This window comes from Megalobrama amblycephala, linkage group LG17 (genome assembly GCF_018812025.1).
Source record: "Megalobrama amblycephala isolate DHTTF-2021 linkage group LG17, ASM1881202v1, whole genome shotgun sequence".
NCBI lineage: Eukaryota > Metazoa > Chordata > Actinopteri > Cypriniformes > Xenocyprididae > Megalobrama > Megalobrama amblycephala.
In genome coordinates this window covers 14969317-14991312 of record NC_063060.1, presented here as the reverse complement: position 1 = coordinate 14991312, position 21996 = coordinate 14969317, and the positions used below count along the sequence as shown (strand labels likewise).

The 21996-nt window shown below is 37.0% G+C and overlaps 1 protein-coding gene across 1 annotated transcript; it reads left to right on the top strand.

Annotated features, from left to right (window-relative positions):
• Positions 1-6332: 6332 nt before the first annotated feature.
• foxc1a (forkhead box C1a) lies at positions 6333-8752 on the top strand. The gene is given in 2 exon segments (XM_048164323.1): positions 6333-7889; positions 7892-8752. Coding segments are annotated over 2 exon segments (1461 nt in total). The 5' UTR covers positions 6333-6787; the 3' UTR covers positions 8251-8752.
• Positions 8753-21996: the final 13244 nt, after the last annotated feature.

Here is a 21996-nt window from a genome sequence, read left to right as displayed (position 1 = left end):
CATAAGAGTTTCCATAAACTCCTGGCATCAGAGCTACTAAGGACGCAGTAGTGTAATTTTATTTATGAAGGGATTGTGTGTTTAAATAAATTCATATACCAATATGTGCAAGTCATTTTACACCAGACTGCTTTGTACACGAGGGTCAGTAAAACACAGGATTTGCACAGAAGTTGATTCTCAAAGATGGATCGATACCAACTGTTCATGATCCAATTTCATAAATATTTCGTGATGTTTCATTAGCACATTGCTAATGTACTGTTAAATGTGGCTAAAGTTATAATTGTTTCTTACAGTATACACAGAGACCAGAGCCATGTCATTATATTCATTTTTAACCCAGAAATGCTTGCAGTCTGTATAATTCATAAATGCATCTCCATTCTTATTGAGTCTCTCCAACAGTGTGCAGCTTTAGCCACGTTAACCATCATCCACAAAATGCATGCCATACCTATGTGATCTGATATGCTGCATCACAAACAGTTTGTAATGATCCATTTTGAGAGTTATATGTGTTGAGTGAGCTGTATTATTTATGCCTCAGTGTATCGGAATTGCAAACTTGGGGGCGGGGAGCACGAGCTCATTTGCATTTGAAGGGTACACAAACCAAATCAGCACATTTCCACCCAAAAACAGGCAGTTAAAATATGGTATTTTGAGTATTTTGAGCTGAAACTTCATAGACACATTCTGAGGACACCTGAGACTTACATTACATTTTGTAAAAAGGGTCATAATAGGTCACCTTTAAAGTAATGCAATCATCTGGTTTCAGCCAGATTTCTGTCAAACACAGCACATCTAGGTTATAATTTGATATCATCATACCATTTACAATAAGTGCTTTTGAAGAAAGGGGTCTAATATTCAGCAACCCAAGTTTTAACATTTGTTTGTCTGTATTATATCTTTTTATTATTATTATTATTATTATTATATCTGTTTATCTGCCCCAAAAACTTTTCCGATTGTCTATGAACCCTATATTATTCTGCAGACATTACTTAGACAGCCAGCCATTGAGTGTTGACAGTCTGTGATTAGGGAGGGGGCCAGAGCAAATTACAGCGTCTGACATCGTACTTGCGAGTTCACACTCCTCTTTAATGTTAATTTTAGTGAACTCTGACTGGCGAAGTCACACATAATTTGTGCCGACGTGGATAATAATCTTAGAATATTTACAATTAGCATTAGCCAGCACTTTTAAATTTGCTTTGATGTCAGGCGCTCTGGCTCCAGGCACACATGTTACTATGGTGGTTGGTGTCTCTATTTTCACATTCTGTGTAATAGAATCGCCAATAACAAGGGCACTTCCAACAGTATTCTCAGTGGGTGCATCACTAAGTGGAGAGAACATTTTTGATGTTCTAATCAGAACAGCTGTGTTTTGTCCCATGACTTACAGTTTTTTGTGCCGTCTCACAGCCAACCAGTTGCTCTGCTGCACGGTCTCTACAGCCGGATCAGAACAATGTATGGGTTCGCTAAGCTACTCGCATCCAAAACACTATCTAGAGCCCTTGCATTCTTACTATACTCGATTAAAGTTTGGATGTGTGTCGCTGACAGAGAAGGCTATACTAAACATGTGCCAGGCAGTGCAAGTGACAATAACAGAAGAAGATGACATGACTCACCATGTTTTATTGACTGATTCCGGCGTACCACAGTTTTTGGACTCAGAAAAAGGAGTGCGTGAGAGAAAAAGGTGATGGGCAAGATGGGCAGATGACAAGTTAACAGGATAGCAATTTAGATTTAAAAGCTAGTGATGTCAGATTAATGTGATAGGCAATATTAGACAATATCTGATTTATGGTAATGAGTAAGTTATACATAGCAATTTAAATTACTGTCACGTATGGTTGCTGGCAAACAGATGAAGAAGATCAATAGTGTTCCACTTCACACACATAGACATAGATGAGACCAAACACTGAACCGAACACAAACAGGAAATAATACATAGTGATAATTAACTAAAAGACACACAGCTGATATTAAGTGTCCATGTTGACTGATGAGTGACGGGAAAATGAACAAAGACGAAACGTGACAAATGAAAACAAACTGAAAGTCCATGAAAACTAAGGCAAACCACACATGACTGTGACAACAACAAGGAATGACTGTAAATAGAGATTCAAAACAAAGCTATACGGAGCTACCGGAGGCAGACAGGAGCAATCGATCAGGAAACATCTGTACTGGTTCCCCTGTGAGAGGAGGAGAATATTAACTGCTGCTAAATCCATATCTTGGTCTGTTCTTCTGTCATGACTGGTTGAAGCAGGGAGAAATAAAAATGCAGGATTTAAAGGCAGCAGTCTTCACCCTAAACAGAAAAAAAAGTTCTATTACACCCTGCTCCATCCAAAGGAATTTGCCCTCTGCTGGATGGTGGCCCACCAAGAGCAGAATTTGGCCCCTGGTGTAAAGTGTTACATACCACAATAAAAGCATAATGGGCTGTAAAACACTGATCAACCTGAATGTATTAAAGAAGCCAACTGAGCTCAGTCAAGGTCGATACAGTTTTAATTGAGCAAAGATGTTCATGGACAAAAGGCTTCAGAAATATTATTTCTGTTATTCACTGCAATTAAATTGCGAATACATTTTTGCACTGATTACTGGCATCAAAAATTATGATCAGCGACTAGCTTGTAGGAGCTAAGCAAAACAGGAAAAATAAAAGAAAGTATTAAGTCCATTTATGAGACTAACAGAATATCTGTTACAGATCAACATCTCCACTCACTCTGAATATCATTGACAGGCCCTACAGTTGTCTTCAACATGCCACCATTTTGTTTATACCGACACGAATCAGTGTAGGCTACTTTTTTTGTATTCAATTTTTTCATATATTTTATCAATTTATTTCATATTTCCTTTAATTATTGATCAAAAAGTAAGTAAATAAATTGATTGATTGAATAAATTAATAATTCAATCAAAGTAAATAAAATATAGGATCTGATATTAAAGTCAGACTGTACATAAAGTGTATGGTATGGTAACTGTATTTTAGATTTTGCAGTTGTCCTACAGGTGACTTCATTTGTCGTTCTCCACCCTAATGCACTTAAATACTCCAAAACTAGATCTACAATGACTTCCAACACCCCTCCTCCTGTAATAAGTTTATATGCATGCAGAGAATGGGTTAAATTTATAGGTGTAATTATGTTAAAATGTTTGCCACCCCAACCCAGATCTAACTATCTAACCCTGACCTGCTTATATGATTTTGGGCCCTAGTGTGTTATATCATATTGTCACCTAAGCTGTTCCACATGGTGCTGTGTTAACATTCATAAACTGTATGTTACCTATTTTTGCTAAAAGAACTGGCACAACGCCAAGTAGCATTCCATGGCTGTTTATTATTCATTTAGTATTGATAAAGATTTTTACATACTTTTTGCATTTTTTTTTAATCATTTTTATTTTTATAAGTAATTTGTCTCTTATGTGTTGAAAAATATCTAAACTTAAATGCCCCTAAATTCTTTTTTTTTTTTTTTTTTTTGGAAAGAATATATATAATGAACACAAGGGGGTAGCAATGTCAAATTAAAATGTAGTCTTGAATTTTCTGTAAGTAGGTCTACATAAAGTCATTAAGGCTTGTACAAAAAATAGGCTATATGTGCAATTCTATATATATATATATTTTTTTTTTTGTGAAGCGCCTATAGCACCAGAATATTTTAGTTATAATTGCATTTAAATGTTACTTTTGTTTCTTTGTACATTTTAATCAAATATGATATCCCCTGTTTTTTATTCATATATTCATTCTTATCAATGTTCTTGATTTGATTTTTATTTGTCTATTTACTTTTCTATAGCCTATTGTAAAAGTGCCTACTCCTAAAAAGTGACAACTCTATCAGATAAACAGGCTACAAAGCTTTTCTACACTGGCCATTAGTGATCGAAAGAGGGCGCTAAGACCACAGGACCCAGAGCCTGTTTCCTTACTCTGAGACCACCATAGACTTCCTCTCCTGTCGGACAATCAAAACCAGCCAAAATGTCAGTTGATTCTTGTCTTTATTTGGTTACTTCATACGTTTATCAAATGTTGTTCAGAATGTTGCTTCACAGGTTGCTCAGAACTAATAAAAACTAATAAAATACCGCTTATTTTGTGTATTTTATAAATATTGTATCTTCTGGTGTTTGGGATGCATAATGCTTACGAACATTTCATATAAAAATAATCAATATTGTTGATTCGATATTGAATCGAAATTGATATTTCTATATTGGCTGTATTAAACGATTTGTTGTAAGCTAATGTGTATTGTCGAACAGGCAACCGTTTTACAATACTGTATTTGTACAGTTTTGATCGATCTTGTTTTCGCTCATATCAGCTAGGCTAATGTTATATGAAATGCGACTTCTTATCAAAAGTTTATTTGTTAATAGAATTGTATTTGTTTATTTGTTAATAGAATCGCCCGAGTGCCGCCATGCACACATAATGATTAAATAAAGCCATCAAACAAAAAGATTGATTGATGTTAAATAACATTTTCAGCATTTAAATGAGAACATTTGATTTACACAAAAATAATTACTGCCTGTAATTCACTAAAACCAAAGTTTAGTATAGAATCGGGAGATTAAATCGTGTTGTTTGTTTATCTATAGACTACTAGGCTACATTACAGTCGTGCTGGTAACACACAGCTGTTATCGCAAGGAGGCATTTCTAAATTATCTAACCCTTACAATTTACTCTTTTGGTGTAACCTAATATAGTCAGGTTGATTGAGTGATATTAAATCATATTTTTGTCGTATGCTGGTTTTTCTTGCAACTTTCAAAGGGCCTCTGGACAAAAACAATATCTGATATTTGTTAATAAATGAACAAGACTAAATCATTTATTTTGCTTCACAATTAAAATAAGGCAGTTAACAACCGTGTTTTCAAGTTATACAGAGGTAGCTTGTTTAATTGGCTGGAATGGGGAGTTCGGGTGGGCAGAAGTTTGGGGTTAAGTAAGAGGCGCGCACTGAATTGTACAAATAGCCTGGGGCACAAGAAAAAGTTCATGCCCGGGTCCCTGTAAGGAGAAACCAGTGAAGTATCAACTAGTCCATGGTCACTTAATCAGAGCGACCTGTGGGGGATTATGAAGATATTGTGACCGCAACTTGGCCTCACAATTATCATTCACAATTAAATGTAGTGTCCCTCCCCCAAACTTCCTTTCATAAAGGATGCGTGGCCGTCTTACAGTTTAAGAATTTGGGCGGATTGTTTGGGTTTACCTCAAAATAATACGCATGTGTACTCATTATATGAGCAAGCATTCTTTCGTACTTTTAGGCCCGCTTTTTATACACATATTGAATGAGATTGAAGAAGCGCTGTGTAGATCAAAAAGACAGTTAAAAGTTAAAATAAAAAATAACGATAAATAATAATAATGTTTAAACAGCAATAATTGCTCGCAATTTACATTTTTTTTCTTCAAAAGAATGTCGATTTTAAATCGCTCATAATCCGTTTAATCCTCAATGGCATATATCCTAACTAAGCAAAAAGATATAAAGTTTAGGGAATTAGGCTACTTTGGAAGTGAACTATTTTATGAAGACACCAATTTTATTGACGTGCCATAAAACAGCGTAGAGGTGAAGGATGGCATAATTCTCCCCCGTTTGACCAGTGGTGACACATGTGAGGTGTTTTGCTTTACCCATTTGTTTCTTAGGGCTTTTAATCTCGCTCGCACTTGGAGCAAACTTTCGCACCTCGGCTCTTTCTCCAGTGTCTTAACTTGCTTAATTCCAGCATAATGAGCGCTCTGCCCTGGATGACGTGCTTTGATCCGCTCAGCAGTGTTGATTGAGACCGTTAACTAACAGCCAGTGTTAATAAAGAACTGGCATTGCGACTAAAAATGCAGGAAGCCTCCAACCGGAGATTATTTACACTAATTCCCATATTGATCATTTGAAAACAAATGCTCTCCAAACCTTCTAATGGCTTCATGAGCTGGTGCGAAATACAAATCATTGCAATTCATTATTACCACATATTTGCAATAGGGCCGGATCAAAGTTTGTTTTAAATGTGATATGTAGCCTATAAATTAATTAATCGATTAATCCACAATAACGAAAAGGGTGTGAGGAATCCGTGGTTTTAAAATACGTCTGTGTTATTTAATTATTATAGCATTAGATGATTTAAGGACATAGCCGATTTTATTTATATACCAACTTCTCCAATGTTGTATTACAACCTTTTTGTTAAAGTATTTTCAGTTTGATGTGTATCCGCGCTAGTTTGCGGAGAGTATGGTTCTTTAACGTCTAGAGAAGTGTGTGTTTGGCAAGGGGTGGACTGGGACGTCCCAACACCTCTCGTTTTTCTTCAACCTTGTGTGTGGCCGCTCGCTTTGCACGGCCCGACCTCCCATTGGACAACTTAGATGTTATTGGGAGGAGTCTTACTGGCAGCAAAAGGGGAAAAGAATTGAAGTGCGCAAAAGTATTATGTAGTGACCGATGCTTAGTGTTCAGAAGTTTTCCAATGCGCGCTCCGACAGAAAGAGGTGGCAAGTACGCGAGTCTAATCAACACCCGGTCCAACAGTCACATTTTGTAAATACGGTGGCAGAACGTGGACTCTCGGGTGGACTGCCTTCCCAGTTTCAGAGGAGGCACATTTCAAGGGGATTTGTGGATTGCTTTAGGCTTCCCGACGTCTGTTTTTCGCCAGCACCGTTTGGAGAGAAGTCATGCAGGCGCGCTATTCCGTCTCCAGTCCCAACTCGCTGGGAGTTGTGCCGTACATCAGCAGCGACCAAAGTTATTACCGGGCCGCCGCCGGAGGGGGGTACACCGGGATGCCAGCCCCCATGAGCATGTACTCTCACGCGGCCCACGACCAGTACCCCGCCAGCATGGCGAGGGCGTATGGACCGTACACGCCGCAGCCGCAGCCCAAGGATATGGTAAAACCACCGTATAGTTACATTGCGCTCATCACTATGGCCATCCAGAACTCCCCGGACAAGAAGGTGACCCTTAACGGTATTTATCAGTTTATAATGGAGCGCTTTCCCTTTTATAGGGACAACAAGCAGGGCTGGCAGAACAGTATTCGACACAACCTGTCCCTGAACGAGTGCTTTGTCAAAGTGCCCCGCGATGACAAAAAACCTGGCAAAGGCAGCTACTGGACCCTGGACCCGGACTCGTATAATATGTTTGAGAACGGCAGCTTTTTGAGGCGACGACGGCGTTTCAAAAAGAAGGACGCTATAAAGGATAAGGAAGACCGAAATATCAAAGAGGCACCTTCCCGCCAGCAGCAACAGCAGCAGCCGCCGCAACCGCAGCAGGGCCGCGACCAGGAACAGTCAGTGCCGGGCTCGCAGCCCGTGCGCATTCAGGACATTAAAACTGAGAACGGCACGTCCACGCCGCCGCAGGCCGTTTCGCCTACGCTCAGCACTGTTCCCAAGATAGAGAGCCCCGACAGCAGCAGCAGCATGTCGAGCGGCAGCCCGCACAGCATCCCGTCCACCCGCTCTCTCAGCCTGGACAGCGCCGGGGAACAGCAGCAGCATCACCACCACGGCCAGGCCCCTGCGCAGGGCTTCAGCGTGGACAACATCATGACCTCCCTCCGGGGCTCGCCTCAGAACTCCGGCGATCTCACCCCGTCTCTCGTGGCTTCCTCGCGAACAGGTATAACTCCCACGTTGTCCCTGAACTATTCTCCCAACCAGACGTCCGTGTATAGCTCGCCCTGCAGCCAGAACTCTATCTCGACTACCTCCAACGCCACCTATCATTGCAACATGCAGGCTATGAGCTTGTACGCGGGCGGAGATCGCTCAGCCACTTGGCGACCACTACCACCGTGGACGAAACTCTGCCTGATTACTCGATCACGACCACCACGTCGTCCTTAAGCCACGGGAATCTCAGCTCGGCCCAGGAGGGCCACCATCCGCACCAAGGGCGCCTCGCCTCATGGTACCTAAACCAGGCCGGAGACATTGGCCATCTAGGCGCGACGTACCCGACGCAGCAGCAGAACTTTCATTCGGTTCGAGAGATGTTTGAATCGCAGAGAATCGGTCTGAATAATTCACCGGTGAACGGGAATAACAGCTGTCAAATGTCGTTTCCCCCGAGTCAGCCCATATACCGCACGTCGGGGGCTTTTGTGTATGACTGCAGCAAGTTTTGACCAAACAAGTATTTTTCGAGCTTCTTCTTTATGTTGTTGTTGTTGATTTCCCCTTTGCCCTCTTTTCGTCAATACCGAGAGACGTTGATATTTTACCTACTATCCCCACGATGGACTGAAAAGAAACAGAACACAAACGCGAGTCAGACACACTTGATCTTGGTTTGTTAAGGACAGTGTTACTTCGAATAACACGTAAGTCTTCTTCGTTTTTGTGAGCTATATGCTGGGCTGTGTTGAAATGCGTCAGACGTTTATGGACTTGTTATTACGTGTAAATTGCATATAGTAATTTATTTCTAAAGTGTAGCCGGATATTATGGACCAAACACCAAAAAGTGTTTCTAAATTGAACTGCATTCATTGTCCAAATGTTCCATTATAACAAGGAACGGAACATGTATAACGCCATATTCTTTCAAACTATCTCCTTTTGTTGAAAAAGTATTCTGAAGGAACTGCATTGTTTGTTTAATAAATTGCCATGCTATTTGAGTTAAAATTAGGCTACGCCTGATTTCTTAAAGCCTGCAGGAACAAAACTGTGTGCTAGTAGCCTATAGGGTAAAAATGCATTTAGAGCTCTATTGCTTGAAGCCAATCACCAATCACCTACATAAATGATCCAAATAAGCGTTTCTAAATTATTCGGCGTTACTGTGGCACTGTTGAAAGTTGTTTGATCCAAACGACCGCCTAATCTTAAAATGCTTCTAACCACACATTTACAATGTAATGTACTCTGATCACATTGATTTATATGAAAATAATCACAAGGCCCCCATGCAAATTAACCCTATTCCAGCATAATAGGGAATTGTGAAATGCTAAATATTCACTCATCATTTCCGTTATATGCTTTTGGGAATTTTCAAACAAATGTTAGCTATTTATGTCTAGGTGTTTAGTCATTTTGTCATCACACTTTTTTTTTTTTTTTTTTTTTTTTTTGTGTGTGTTCAGCAAAATGTAGCAACATTTTACTTTTTTATACTGAATGAATATATTGAATATAAAATATCAAATAAAATATCTCGTGAATGAATTACATTTAAATTCTCAAAAACCTCCGTCCTATAAAAAAGTCAAGTGGAATTCAGGCGTATTATTTATTATTACAATTATTATTGTTACTATTATTATTATTATTTGTTGTAGAAGTAACTAGAAAAATAGTAAGTAACCTAAAAATGTGGTTTAAGTGGTAGTATCTATTTTCTTTCTGTTTCTGTTAAGTAAAAAGAAAAATCATGTGACTGAATCAGCTTCATTACTCCATTAACAAAAATCATTCTGAAGGGTTATATCAGGTAGACTACCTAATGTAATAACTGCAGATGTTCTGTTTTACAGTGCAGTAGCAGCGGTAGTAATAAAATCAAATGTTGCTATGCATAACAATTTATATTTTAATTGCTGCGAGGTGACGACGTGTTTTGCTATAATTTGTCCTTATTGCTTTACGCAACTCCATATGCCTGGCGTGGGCTGTCTGTCTGTCATCATCTTGACCTGAGGCCTTTGGTAACAGTGTTTCACTCATTGTAATTCACTGCTTGTGTTCAGTGTCCACGTGTTTACTTGCGCATACCTTCGTTAATATCATACCAGACATGCCAAAGATACTAAAATCTCCATTGGAGGATTCAGAAAGTTCTAGAAGGCGCATCGGTTGGACTTAATAAATAGACGTTATTAGAAAAGGCCTAATACAGAGAACAAACCTCCAGTGTAACAATTCACAAAAGTATTAAGGCATTGTATTGGTGCATTTATTGGAATAACCACCAGTCAAGTTAAAGAAATATCACTAAAATGCCCTTATGTTTAACAGGATTTATTATTATTATTATTATTATTATTATTATTATTATTCACATTAATTTAGAGGTGCTATTTGAAAACACAAGCAATGGTCTCTTTTTATTTGTCTTCCTTTTATTGAGGAGATGTGACAACGAGCATTTAGAGGCTTTTAAATTATTAGATTTTACTAAATAACTAACTTACTAACTTATTAAATAAATAAATAAAATGTGTATGTATCATGCTTCATATATGAAAGCTTGCTGATACTTGTGAATATGTTTTAAACGTTTAAGTTTATATTATTATTATTATTATTATTATTATTATTACTACTACTACTACATACAATATTATGTTTTTACATTTTTTATTGTGTACTTTTAGTCTGCAGCCCAGTTAGGCTCAAAGACCTGAGGGCAAATGCACACTTGTTCTTATTGCCTCTGCGCACCACATATTTTCATTGCATGAGCGGTTGGTAGTGATTACAGCGGTTAATTAATCGGCCAATTAACTAGAGTGCGTCAACAAAACGTCTCGGATTTGCCTTTCACTCGGTATGGTATGTGGTAATTAAATGTGCCCATATCACGTTCGGTTTGAGTTTTTCTTTAAAAAATTGTGCTTTCTCAGAATGTTCATATTCAGTTACATATGTAGGCTAGGCATATTGATATTAAATAAGTCATATTAAATAAATAGGACTATTCATAACAAATTTAGGGCATTTTAGATAAAACGGCGAAACTACAACAGCGGCGAAACCACAACAACGGCAATGATAATAATAACCTAAGATAACCTAACCTAAGATAATAATAACCTACATATTTAATAATAATAATAAACATTGCATAATAATAACAATAATACGTTTCAGCGGTAAGCCTTATGTATGAAACATGACACTTACAAATTAAGTTGTGCAGCTCATGTGAGTCTGATCACAGTGAATTTTGGCCTTTCATATCGCATTCTCTCCCCACCAAAAAAAAAAAAAAAAAAAAAAAAAAAAAGTTGTAATCATGCTCATAAAAGTCATTAGAGCCTTTCCCGAGTAATAAACAAACGTCGTGTTAAGCCCAAGATTGATGGCGCCCTCACAGAACGGGCCAGGTCAGGAAGGAATAAAATTCAATCAGTGCGCAGGAATCATTTTTCATGAGACGGAAAAGGCAGAAGGGGACGGGGGTCAATAGGGAGGATGTCGGCCGCCGGAGCACCATCAACAATACCACAGGAGAAAAGCTAAATGAACGTGTTGTGTTCTCCAAATCAGTCTCTTAAATCTATTATCTATATGATTTCGAGCTCCCACACGAGCAGTCAGAACTCACAGTCTTATCGAAATTGATCAAGAGCTGTCTGAATTATAGTACGGTCCAGGTGAAGAGAAGTATATTTTGCTGCTTTGCAGGCCTTCATTTTTATATTCAACTTCTCATTCGAGCTCTTGGAGTTAAAACAATTCGATTTTAGGTAAGATTTATACATGTAGCGTAGCGGATTTTTGCGCAAGGCCTATTTTGCTTTGATAACTCTCTTTAATCGCATTTAATTTGAATGTTCAAATAATTAGGCTAACTGAAATGCAATTTTGCATCATTTGGTCAGTCTCAAGCATTTTTTACCACCAAACAGATGAATTAAAAGTGAATTAAAAGCTATTTAAACATTAATAAAACACAGCCGAACAATAATTAGGGTATTAGCAATATGCAAACGGCTGTTGAAGTGTAAACCAAACATAAATTCCAGAAGAATAGGCTTGCCTATTTGAAACGAAGCCTATTATTATTATTATTATTATTTAATGCTTATCTTCATTTCCGTTCTAAAACGTATTTTTAAAATGTAGAAAATGTGTTTTTAATAAAATGACACAATCCTGATCATTTGGTTCGATGTGTTTCAAACACTTGGTTTTCTTAGTTTTCAAATGGTCAAATGTTATGCATGCTTACCTGTGTCCAGATATTTAGGTCGCCCCTCCATTTCAATAGACTATACGAATATAAATCCATATTATTTTGAAATACAATATATATCCCATTCTCCGCATGCAAATTGTTCCGCTACATTCCTGCAAGCATATCCACACACCTTCCCACACTCTGTTACATGGATTCGAATCAGACACAAAAAAACTGATTATGTTCAGCATTCCTTTGATGTATCTCTCTTCAAAACATTCCAATTTCCCGTTTAAAGTTAGGAGGAACAAATCGACGAGCAAGAACATCTTGATTTCACCTGACAGAATTTAACAGGCAAAAGCAATTGATAATATGAAGCGTAACTCGATGCACTGGAGGAGGTAGGCTATAACATCTGTAAAATATATGCTATATATATAGCTATATGCCACAACAGCGTTATACTGAAAAACACAAAACAAATGAACACATAGCCTACATTTTACGTAAGAAAACAAATCTCTAGAAGTAAGCGTATTATGTGTAAATAATACTATATGGCTGCATATTAAAATCTTTACAGAGTTCGAATACCTTTTTAAAATAATTAAAATGTTACTAATTTAAGTTCTTTTTATCATTTATCAGTCACAAAGCGCAAAACTCTTTTTTTTTTTGTGAAGATGGAGAATCACGCACTCAAGTCAGCTCTCGTTGTAGAACCGATCCATTAAACTGTTTACTTACTGAACTATATTTATTTTTACATCTACGTTCGTTATTGCAAGGATGAACGAATATTACGTTGTGTTTACTTATATATCCGCTTCAGTGTCAAGATCGTGACAAGTTGCTGCGCTTTTGGTCTGCTGAAGCTAGCAAAGTGTGTTTCATTTAATTTATCTACAATGTAAAATGCATGGGAAAATAAAAATAACAGAAGATATTAATGATATGAATTTCACTTGAACTAGTTCCGCGGTTTTATTCCAATAAAGCGAACTCCAATATTTACGAGTTTGTTGCTACAATGAGAATGTTGTCAATACTTTTACCACTAACAAGACAGATAAAAACATGTGTGGCTATTATTTAAATAGTTTTAATAGTTTTTAAAAGCAACCAAAAGATCTTCTGATGAGCTTATTATTGAAGGATGGCTCGGCTGAAATCTATTAATAGAGAAATTCATTGTAGCGGATAAAAACGACAGTTTAAGTAACTAATAACCTAATGTTTTTCTTTTTTCTTTTTCATTTGGCTTTTAGAAAATGCACTCTTTAATATAGACCTATAACAAAAAATAAATAAACTAAAAATATTATCGTTAATTAATGCATAATTCATAATGCATTTGAAAATGGAGCGGCTTATTGACAGTTTTTCCTGTCTCGTGTTTTTATTTTTATTTATTTATGTATTTATTTATTTATTTTTATTTCAAACAAGTCACACACTAGCAATAAAATGGTGTAGGCCTACTTATTTCATAATATGGGTAAGAGTGTTATTTGTATTGTTCAGTAGCCTACTTATTGGTCAAATTTAACAAAGCCACTAGGGCACTAGGGGAACCAGCTCGATCACCGTTTAGTTCATCCTCAAAAATACAATTCATTTGCATTACTCAGGTCACGCGCTACACCAGACCCACATTGGATCAATCCGAGTCGGTATAGACGTTTCCATTTCCCGGTTGAGTGAGGACAGAAGAGCTGAGGTGAGAGGGAGAGAGAGAAACACACCGTGCACCTGTATGCTTGACTGAGCGCTGAGGCTGAATGGAAAAGAGCAGTGTCTCAAACTCACAGTTGCTGCATAGAGCCCAACCTCAAAGCGCCATCTGTTTTCAATTAGGAGTCCACATAGACTCGGGCTCTGTCTGACAGTCAAACTGCCAGTTAAAGGCTCAAAGACTTGTCCTGAGAAGAAAAAAAAAAAAAAAAAAAAAATCCCACCCCGTTGCCTCCTTTTTAGCGTACTTCGAAACCAGCGATTTTTCTATTTAAGCCGAATAAATGGCTTCCCCACGGATGAAGAACTGCAGAATAGTTTTTGGTACTTGGGTTTAACACGTTTCAGTTCAAGTTGCAGAATCAAAACTGAAGTCCAATAGACAGGTTTTCACTCGTGTTGAATAATAAAACAAACAAACAAACAAACAAAAACCCTAGCCTACATTTTTTACTACATCGCTTATTTTAGACGAATGCATTTGCATGCAATTTTCGGGTGCTGTGCTGAATTCTGACTCACGTAACGTGGGTGTAAACAGATCGTACGAATGAGATAGTAAGAATATTAATTAGCCACCAATTCGCCAAAACGTAAAATAGTTACGAATTTCTGTGAATTTCTTCATTTTTGTATCTTATTCTAATCCCAATCCTAATCCTACAGTCACTACATTACGTGTATGATCACAGGTAACACCGGCCTTCTGAACAAATTTTTGAAAGCATCAACGTCTTAACTTAAGAAGTAAGTCACCGTTTATTATTGGCATCTCCATCCAGTCTAAAACTCTCATATAAATCCCACACGCCCATAGCTGGCTCCTGCTCGTTTGGAAGGCGCTCTTTGCGCGAATAAAGGGACCAGTGTGATTTTAGACTTAAGGGAAATGGCCGAGCCCACCGACCTTTGGATAACCTAAGCACCCTGGCACGAAAACGCGCAACTTAACACAGACTCGCCTTGAGTCCAGACCCTCAGCCCACCTCACCGACCCACGGGCTCATGTACAGCCAGTCTAATTATAGCCGCTTTTACCTGAATATCTCGATTCTGCTCCTTTGACATAGAAGATTTTGTCTACAATTTAAATTTACGATCAGATTTTCCCCCCTGACGTCTTGGCTGCCCTTTCCTATTTTAATTACCTCAACCAGAGAGGGAAAAACGTGATCATTTGTGAGAGGTCTTGATGAATGAAACCTGCATGTGAACCTGTGCTTTTTTTCTTGGGTCAAAAAGTCACTGTCTCTTATGTGCAGGTCTTAATTGAACACATTTGCAAAAGTGTTAACAGTAGAAATGAGAACTTGATTGTGGATATCGACATTAACGAAATTTCATTTGGACAAATTGTCGGTTGTTTTTGAAAGGTTCAGGCTAGTCCGATTTATAAGCTCCAAAGTCTACTAAATATACTATGATATATATATATATATATATATATATATATATATATATATATATATATATATATATATATATATATATATATATATATATATATATATATATACGTTCAGCAACATTTGATATAACTACAACTATCCACAGGATACAGTAGTAACTCCATTGTTATTATATTTTGTTCTGCTATAGGTCTATGTATGCCCATATATAATTAATGTCATTAATAATTAATATCATTAATAAACATCACAAATAATTATGATAATAGCATTAGCCGGTTTTATATCTGCAACGACAAACATTTGCACAGTTTAAGTGATACTTTAAAACCGTTCAAGGTTTATATGAATAATATACAGTGTCCTCCAAAATACTTATCGCTGACTTTTAATTTTCCTTTTCAGTAAGCTACTGTTCTCCATTCAAAATGTAATTTATTTTCGTCTCATTTATGCCTCTTGTCGTTGTCACAATAGCCTGTCCTTTTAAAGTGTGTTTTTATTATCAACAAAGTAAATAAATTAATACAATAATCTAGGCCTATATAAAATATCAATAATAAAACGTTATTTGTATATTTGTTATTTTATTTTAACTAGGCTACTTTTTAACATTTTATATTACAGTTGTATCTTCTTGTATGCTATGGCTTATAGGTTTCTGATAGGACATGGCTATTCATAAAGCTTTATTGTTACTGCCTATTATTACAACCAAAATCAAGGACACTAATTATATAGATATGCACAACACCACCATGATATTATTCATATATTGCTCTTTTTCCCTTTTATACTTTACATAAAAAGGTACATAAAAAGGTTGCAAAAGACTTACATTACAAGTATACAGGATCAGATTTCATTAACTTCTTCATCTTTAAAAAGAAGTACCATGTAGGATGAGGTTTATCTTCATATGCTCATAAATAAAATATTATATGGGGATTGATTCTAATCAGCACTCTGAGATTTAAACATAAAGTCCTGGGCAGATGTTCACCAATTTCCTTCAAAAGTTCTGGGATCTGTTTTTTTTCTGACCAGTCCAGGATCATTATAAACATGCAGGAAATCCGAGCCTGGATCTCTTCTTTTGCTTTGAAATACATTATATATACAGGTGCAGAGATCTTGGGACAAGGCATAAGATGGGGTTTTATTTTATTTATTTATTATTTTTCTTTCTCTTTCTTTTTTTTTTTTTTTTTTTTTTTTACGTTCTTTCTCCAGTGTCCAGAGAGCATGTGAGGTCAGAAATACCATGTTTGTTTTATTAAAATGAACAATGGTAGTGCTGTATGCCATGGACAATTTGTGTCATACTTGTATATAAAAATAATAATAATAATGGGAAATGTTTTGATGGACAGGTTTGATAAACATCCTAAAGTCATCTCAGAAAGCGAAGCTGACATATTGATAATGATTTTTACTCTAGACAAAGATACTGTAGCATTTTACAATAAGTGGTTAAAACTATGATCAGTGCTACTGATCTCTGGAAATTAAACTAGTAAATACTCACTATCATCATTGTATAGATTTTGTAGAGGACAAACAGAGCCTCTCACTGCATATATGCTTGTGTTCAGGGTTATTTATACAGGGCTCTTCTCCGTGCAAGATTATTACATGTTTCCACTCTGATTATGATCTGTCCCTGTGTTCAGAATACCAGGAAACCAGGATTTACCTCCTCAAGCTGAGTGTCATAAACAGACACACACATATACACTCGGCTGTACACACATATCACGGTGCTGGAGGGTCAGCCTTAAAGTCAACATGCGTTCGCAACCCAGTTCAACTCATTTCCGATGAGAAAAATGTAGAATGGGATGTGATTGGTTCTCCATTCATAGGTGGCTGTAGGGGAGGGTTGTAAAATAAGAGGGTTTGATGATGTCAGCTGAAATGGACAGTTTCAGAGGCGGAGCAAATGATATGATTACACACAAACATTGTTTATTTTAGAATAACATACACTGGTGAATCGTTCACAGTAAGACCAGGATTGTCTATTAGGAAAATAAATAAGGTCATTTTTTTTATTTCATTCTGACTTTAGGTGTCAACTAGCCTCTTGTGAAAAGAAGTGTCCGCAATTGTATTGGATGTGCACTTTAAATCTTAATAATCAGATATTTTTATAAATCTGTAATTGCCTGGCAGATTTTGCCTCTCATCTGCATAAAGTTCAGCATTCTTCAACTTTTTTTTCTGCTGTCAATCCCATAATCCCTATTGAAGCCCAGCTCCATATCGCTCAGCTCCCATAGAGAATACATTGACATTTTATTTATTTATTTTTTTTAATCTGACATTTGCTGAAGTCTCCTGCCTCTGAGATTTGTCTCTTGCAAAAAAAAAGACCGGTGATCTCACATGTGTTTCATTTAGAGTTTCAGAATCTCAACATTGTCTCTAAATGTCCATGACAAATCATAGGACGGTGTGTGTATGAACTTAGCCCAAAGATCAGCATTCATCAAAAGTCACAAGTATTAAAATATTCACCCTAAAATTTTTACGTGAACAAATGCATGTTTCAAATAATTTTTTTACGATTTATGAACAGAGACAAACGCTATCATATGGATCCAATTATGGGCCATAGCAGTAACCTCAGACAAACCAAATACGTCCTGTTTTATCAAATTCAACCGTCCTCACTGAGAGCTCTCATACAGACAGTGGAGAAACTCAATGAAGCAGGTGGGGGTCCTGGAGAAATGCTTAAATTAAATCTGTTCAATTGAAACATTTGGCAGAGTTAACTCATATCATACTTTTTATAATGTCTCTAGGAATGCGTACTGCACAAAATATTGGCTTAAGTTACAGGTAAGACGGAAGGTAAAATCTATGAGAAATGCAGTAATATGCCAATGGCGATAGTCAAAAACCGAAATGGACACTTGATAGTCCCTTACTGATGTTAGTGAGGTATGGCAAACTTCCATGTTTCCCTTTGTCCTTCTTTCTCGCTCTCTGAACCCCCCAAAATCAAGAGCACTCTCACACACACTTCAGAGAAACCTTTCAACAGCTCCTTTATTTAACCTGCTTAGGTAGAGTTCTTGTTTACATGCTACCATTAAGTTTGGTTTCCTTTTCTTGGCCGAGTGTGGAAGACATTGTGTCATAATATTAAAAGTCATTGTGTGTGAGATAATTTGATGTTATGGAAACAACTTTATTTATTTATTCTCTTCAAGCACATATTTTGATAAAGACAGTTGCATAAATGACAAAAGTGTGAAATAAACGGTTTGGTTAATGACCCTCATCTTGACCCTGGAGACATGCATGCACACATATATGAATATGCACACACAGTGATGCACAAGGCAATGCACTAGAATATGCACAGAAATGTCCTAAAGCTGACAAAAGCTGCAGACTAGTCTTACATTTTTGCCCTCTTGAGCAGTGTGTGAATTACCTGGGGATTTTACAAGAGGTCAGCCTTTTAAAAGGAAGTCCTGTTGGTAATTCTCTTGTGCAACACAAACTTTTGATTCCCCCTAGCTCACTTACCTGATCTTTTACCCGATATTTTAAAGAATGAATTTTATCTTGCACACATACCTGTTGAGACCTTCACTTTACCTTAATTACACCTTAATGCACTGCAACAGTGCTGGTGACAAATAGCTAACCTTATTGGAAAAACGGGCCTGTAACTAAATTTTTGCAAAACTCAAAACGAACTGAAACTGAAATGAACACTAGGGGCATATAACTTTTATTAATTTTTTTCACACAAATTGTGATTACGGGCATGTTTTCCATTAACAGACTTTTTTTTCGCACAGGTCCTTGCACAATACTATGTTATGACCTTAAAACACTTTTACCATAGTGCACATTTTATAAATCAATACATTTTAACATTTGCATCACATAAGCAGCTTGATATGTTTGCTTTTCTGGCATGGTAAACTTGCTCAGTAGCTCACCTGGTACAGCATTACATTTGTGATGAGCACACAGGTCTTGTAAAACACAAATCAAAATCAAAGAGCTCAAAAACTTGTAGAAGCAAGCTAAAATGGCATGGTTTCTTCAGCAAAGACGTTTTTATCTCGTGTTTGCTTTTGTTAACACTATCGGTTGTGTTTAGTGTAGATACCACCTTATTCTCAAAACGCAATAAAGCATTAATCTTTTAGCGTCACTCACTGGACATTTAGTTTCCAAACTGCCCTGATAACAAGTAGGCTTTTAGCAGGCTTTTAACTGAACAGGCTTTTAACTCCACCCACTGGAGCAATGTAATATCATTTTGCAGAAATATCGCCACAGGGACCTTTCCCAATGAGTTTGGGTTTCTAAAGTAATAGCACAATTATACGTAACCAGTACTTTAACAAAACGGATTGTCAAAAATGTATATTGGTAAACAGAAACAGATTATTTGAACTTAGTCTCATAAATACAGCTAGGATCGTGCAATGCCAAAAGAAAGTCGGAGCACAATTCTCAAAGCTGCATAAGTCCATGAGGTGTTGTCTTGATGTCAGAGAGTTTCTGAAGGTAAGTTTCATCATACAAAGAAAAAAACTTTCTGCCTGACTACAAGATCAAAGTCAATGCCAAGCGCAGCTCGACCCCCTCTTCAGCGTCTGCTCTGAAACAGCAGCGTAGGGGAAAACCACAGACTTCAAAGGCCAGACAGAGAAAGTCATTTTTCCTTATCTTAATTGATGCACAATTTTAATAATGACCTTACAGTTTTGGGACCATGTCAGGATGGGAGGGAGGTGGGTGGCTCTCAAGCGCTGCGAGTCAAATGAAGTGGACGTGAAATGGCTGTAGTAAGTTTTGAAATGTTTGAAAACCTAATAACCTCAAAGTGAAAGTAACATAGTGAATAATGCAACTTCAACTAAAGATACTGTACTCTAGCTCATCCATACTAGGGAGTCACATATATCATGGCCTGTTAGGACAAGTAAAGTTCATTTTCCTCTGCGAATGCAGACGTTTTAAAATCCATTTGTTTTCTCTGCTATTTTTGTTATCGCTTTCACAATCGAAGGTTGACTATCATACAATTATGCCTCTTCAAGTCTGTCATACAGCACAATTGCTACACTTTAAGCACTCTGACCTTTGACCTGCAGCGTTTCAAGTGACTGGAGTGGTCTTCGACACCACACTGCCAAAGCGCTTCCACCGCCAAGAAAAATAAACAGCACATCTTGCCTTGAGAAGTGCTCTACAGAGGAGCTGTCTGATTATCTTCTGGCTTTGTACAGCTCCTTCAGCGCCTGCTAACACATGCGTCTTACCTCCATGAGCTGAGTACAGAGAAACCCAATGTATATATATATATATATATATATATATATACATCCATACACATAGATTAGAGACACATATAGTAGAGATGCACCGATACTGGATTTCTCTGCCAAAACAGATAGCTGATTATTCTGAATGATATCAGCCGATGCCTATGTCTATGCCGATGCCGATAACATTGGAAAACATTCCTGAGGTAAATGTGACATTACGTGTCATATTGTTTACTTATTGACATCTTTCCACGGTTCACAGATTAAGTGATTACATGAGACATTCTGGTAAGTTGTACTGTATCTTTCAACATACCTTTTGATGTTCATGCATGTTTTTTGAGTTATAACTTATATTAATGTGGAAGAAAAGACTCACAATCCACACGCCTGCTTGAACTATGCAGAAATCTGTCACATCCCATTTAAGAGCGTCAAAACACTATTTATTGTTTGAATTTCGTGATAAACAAAGCATGAATCACTTTGTGATTATTGCATGGGAGGCGCTACAAATAATGTTTGGTGTAATAAAAAAATGCGGACCTGGCTTGGCAACCCTGGCTTGAACTGTGGGTGATTCATAGGGTCTAATAGAGTCTGCTTTAACTTGACTATTTTTTAACTGTTAATGCATTATTGTCGAGTTAACTTCAACACAGGAGATACATATATATAGTATGTGTGTGTGTGTGTGTGTGTGAGACTCTCGCTACATGTGTATGCTTTTAGGGCAACAGTTTACACTATGTTAATGTACAATGTTGTTCAAAAGCAAAATGCTGCAGTTGACTTAATTTTATATTAAATTTTGATTCATTTGTTATCAGCATCAGCTTACCCTTTGTTCTGAATGTGGGGATTTATGCTAAACAGGACACATCATAATCTGACACACCCAAAAAACTCAGTTTTGTCAGAATGTGCAGTGTATTTTGCATATAGTATTTTTTTTTATAGTTTTAAATAGCTGGTCAAATGTATCAGAAAGTCACTTTATAAATACACATTTAGTCATCATTTGTTGTTTTGACGGTAGGTTTATCAAATGCCTTTTTTATGTAAGTACACAGTTGAAGTTAACTAATATAAAGTGGGCCTTCTTTGCAGTCATTAAACTATAATCTGTAAGAAAAAAAAAAGACAAAAAAAAAAAAGAGACATCATATTAATCCATATTCAATTTTTAAATATATCCTAGATTGCTCTAGCTACTGTATTTCTGAAGTGTGTCTGCTTAATGGCTACATGCACAGTTATCTTGCAAACTTACCACACCTGGGAATTCCTACCTGCTATTTTTAAAGGTTTTAAACAAGGCTGCATTTAACATGTACAAGCTATTTTTTTTTTTTTTTTTTTTGTGCGTACCAGGCTTTGAATGATATGAGTTAAATAAATACCAAAGAAACCAGATACCAGTCTTTTAAAAGTGAAATACATAGGAAATACTTTCAACTGTCTTTTTTGGCTGTATGTTTGGCTGGCATGGCTCAGATCAACCCACACAGGAACAATGTGCCTCAAGGCCAAGACTTAGCAAAAGTTTCCTCACCTCATTTCATGAAGACT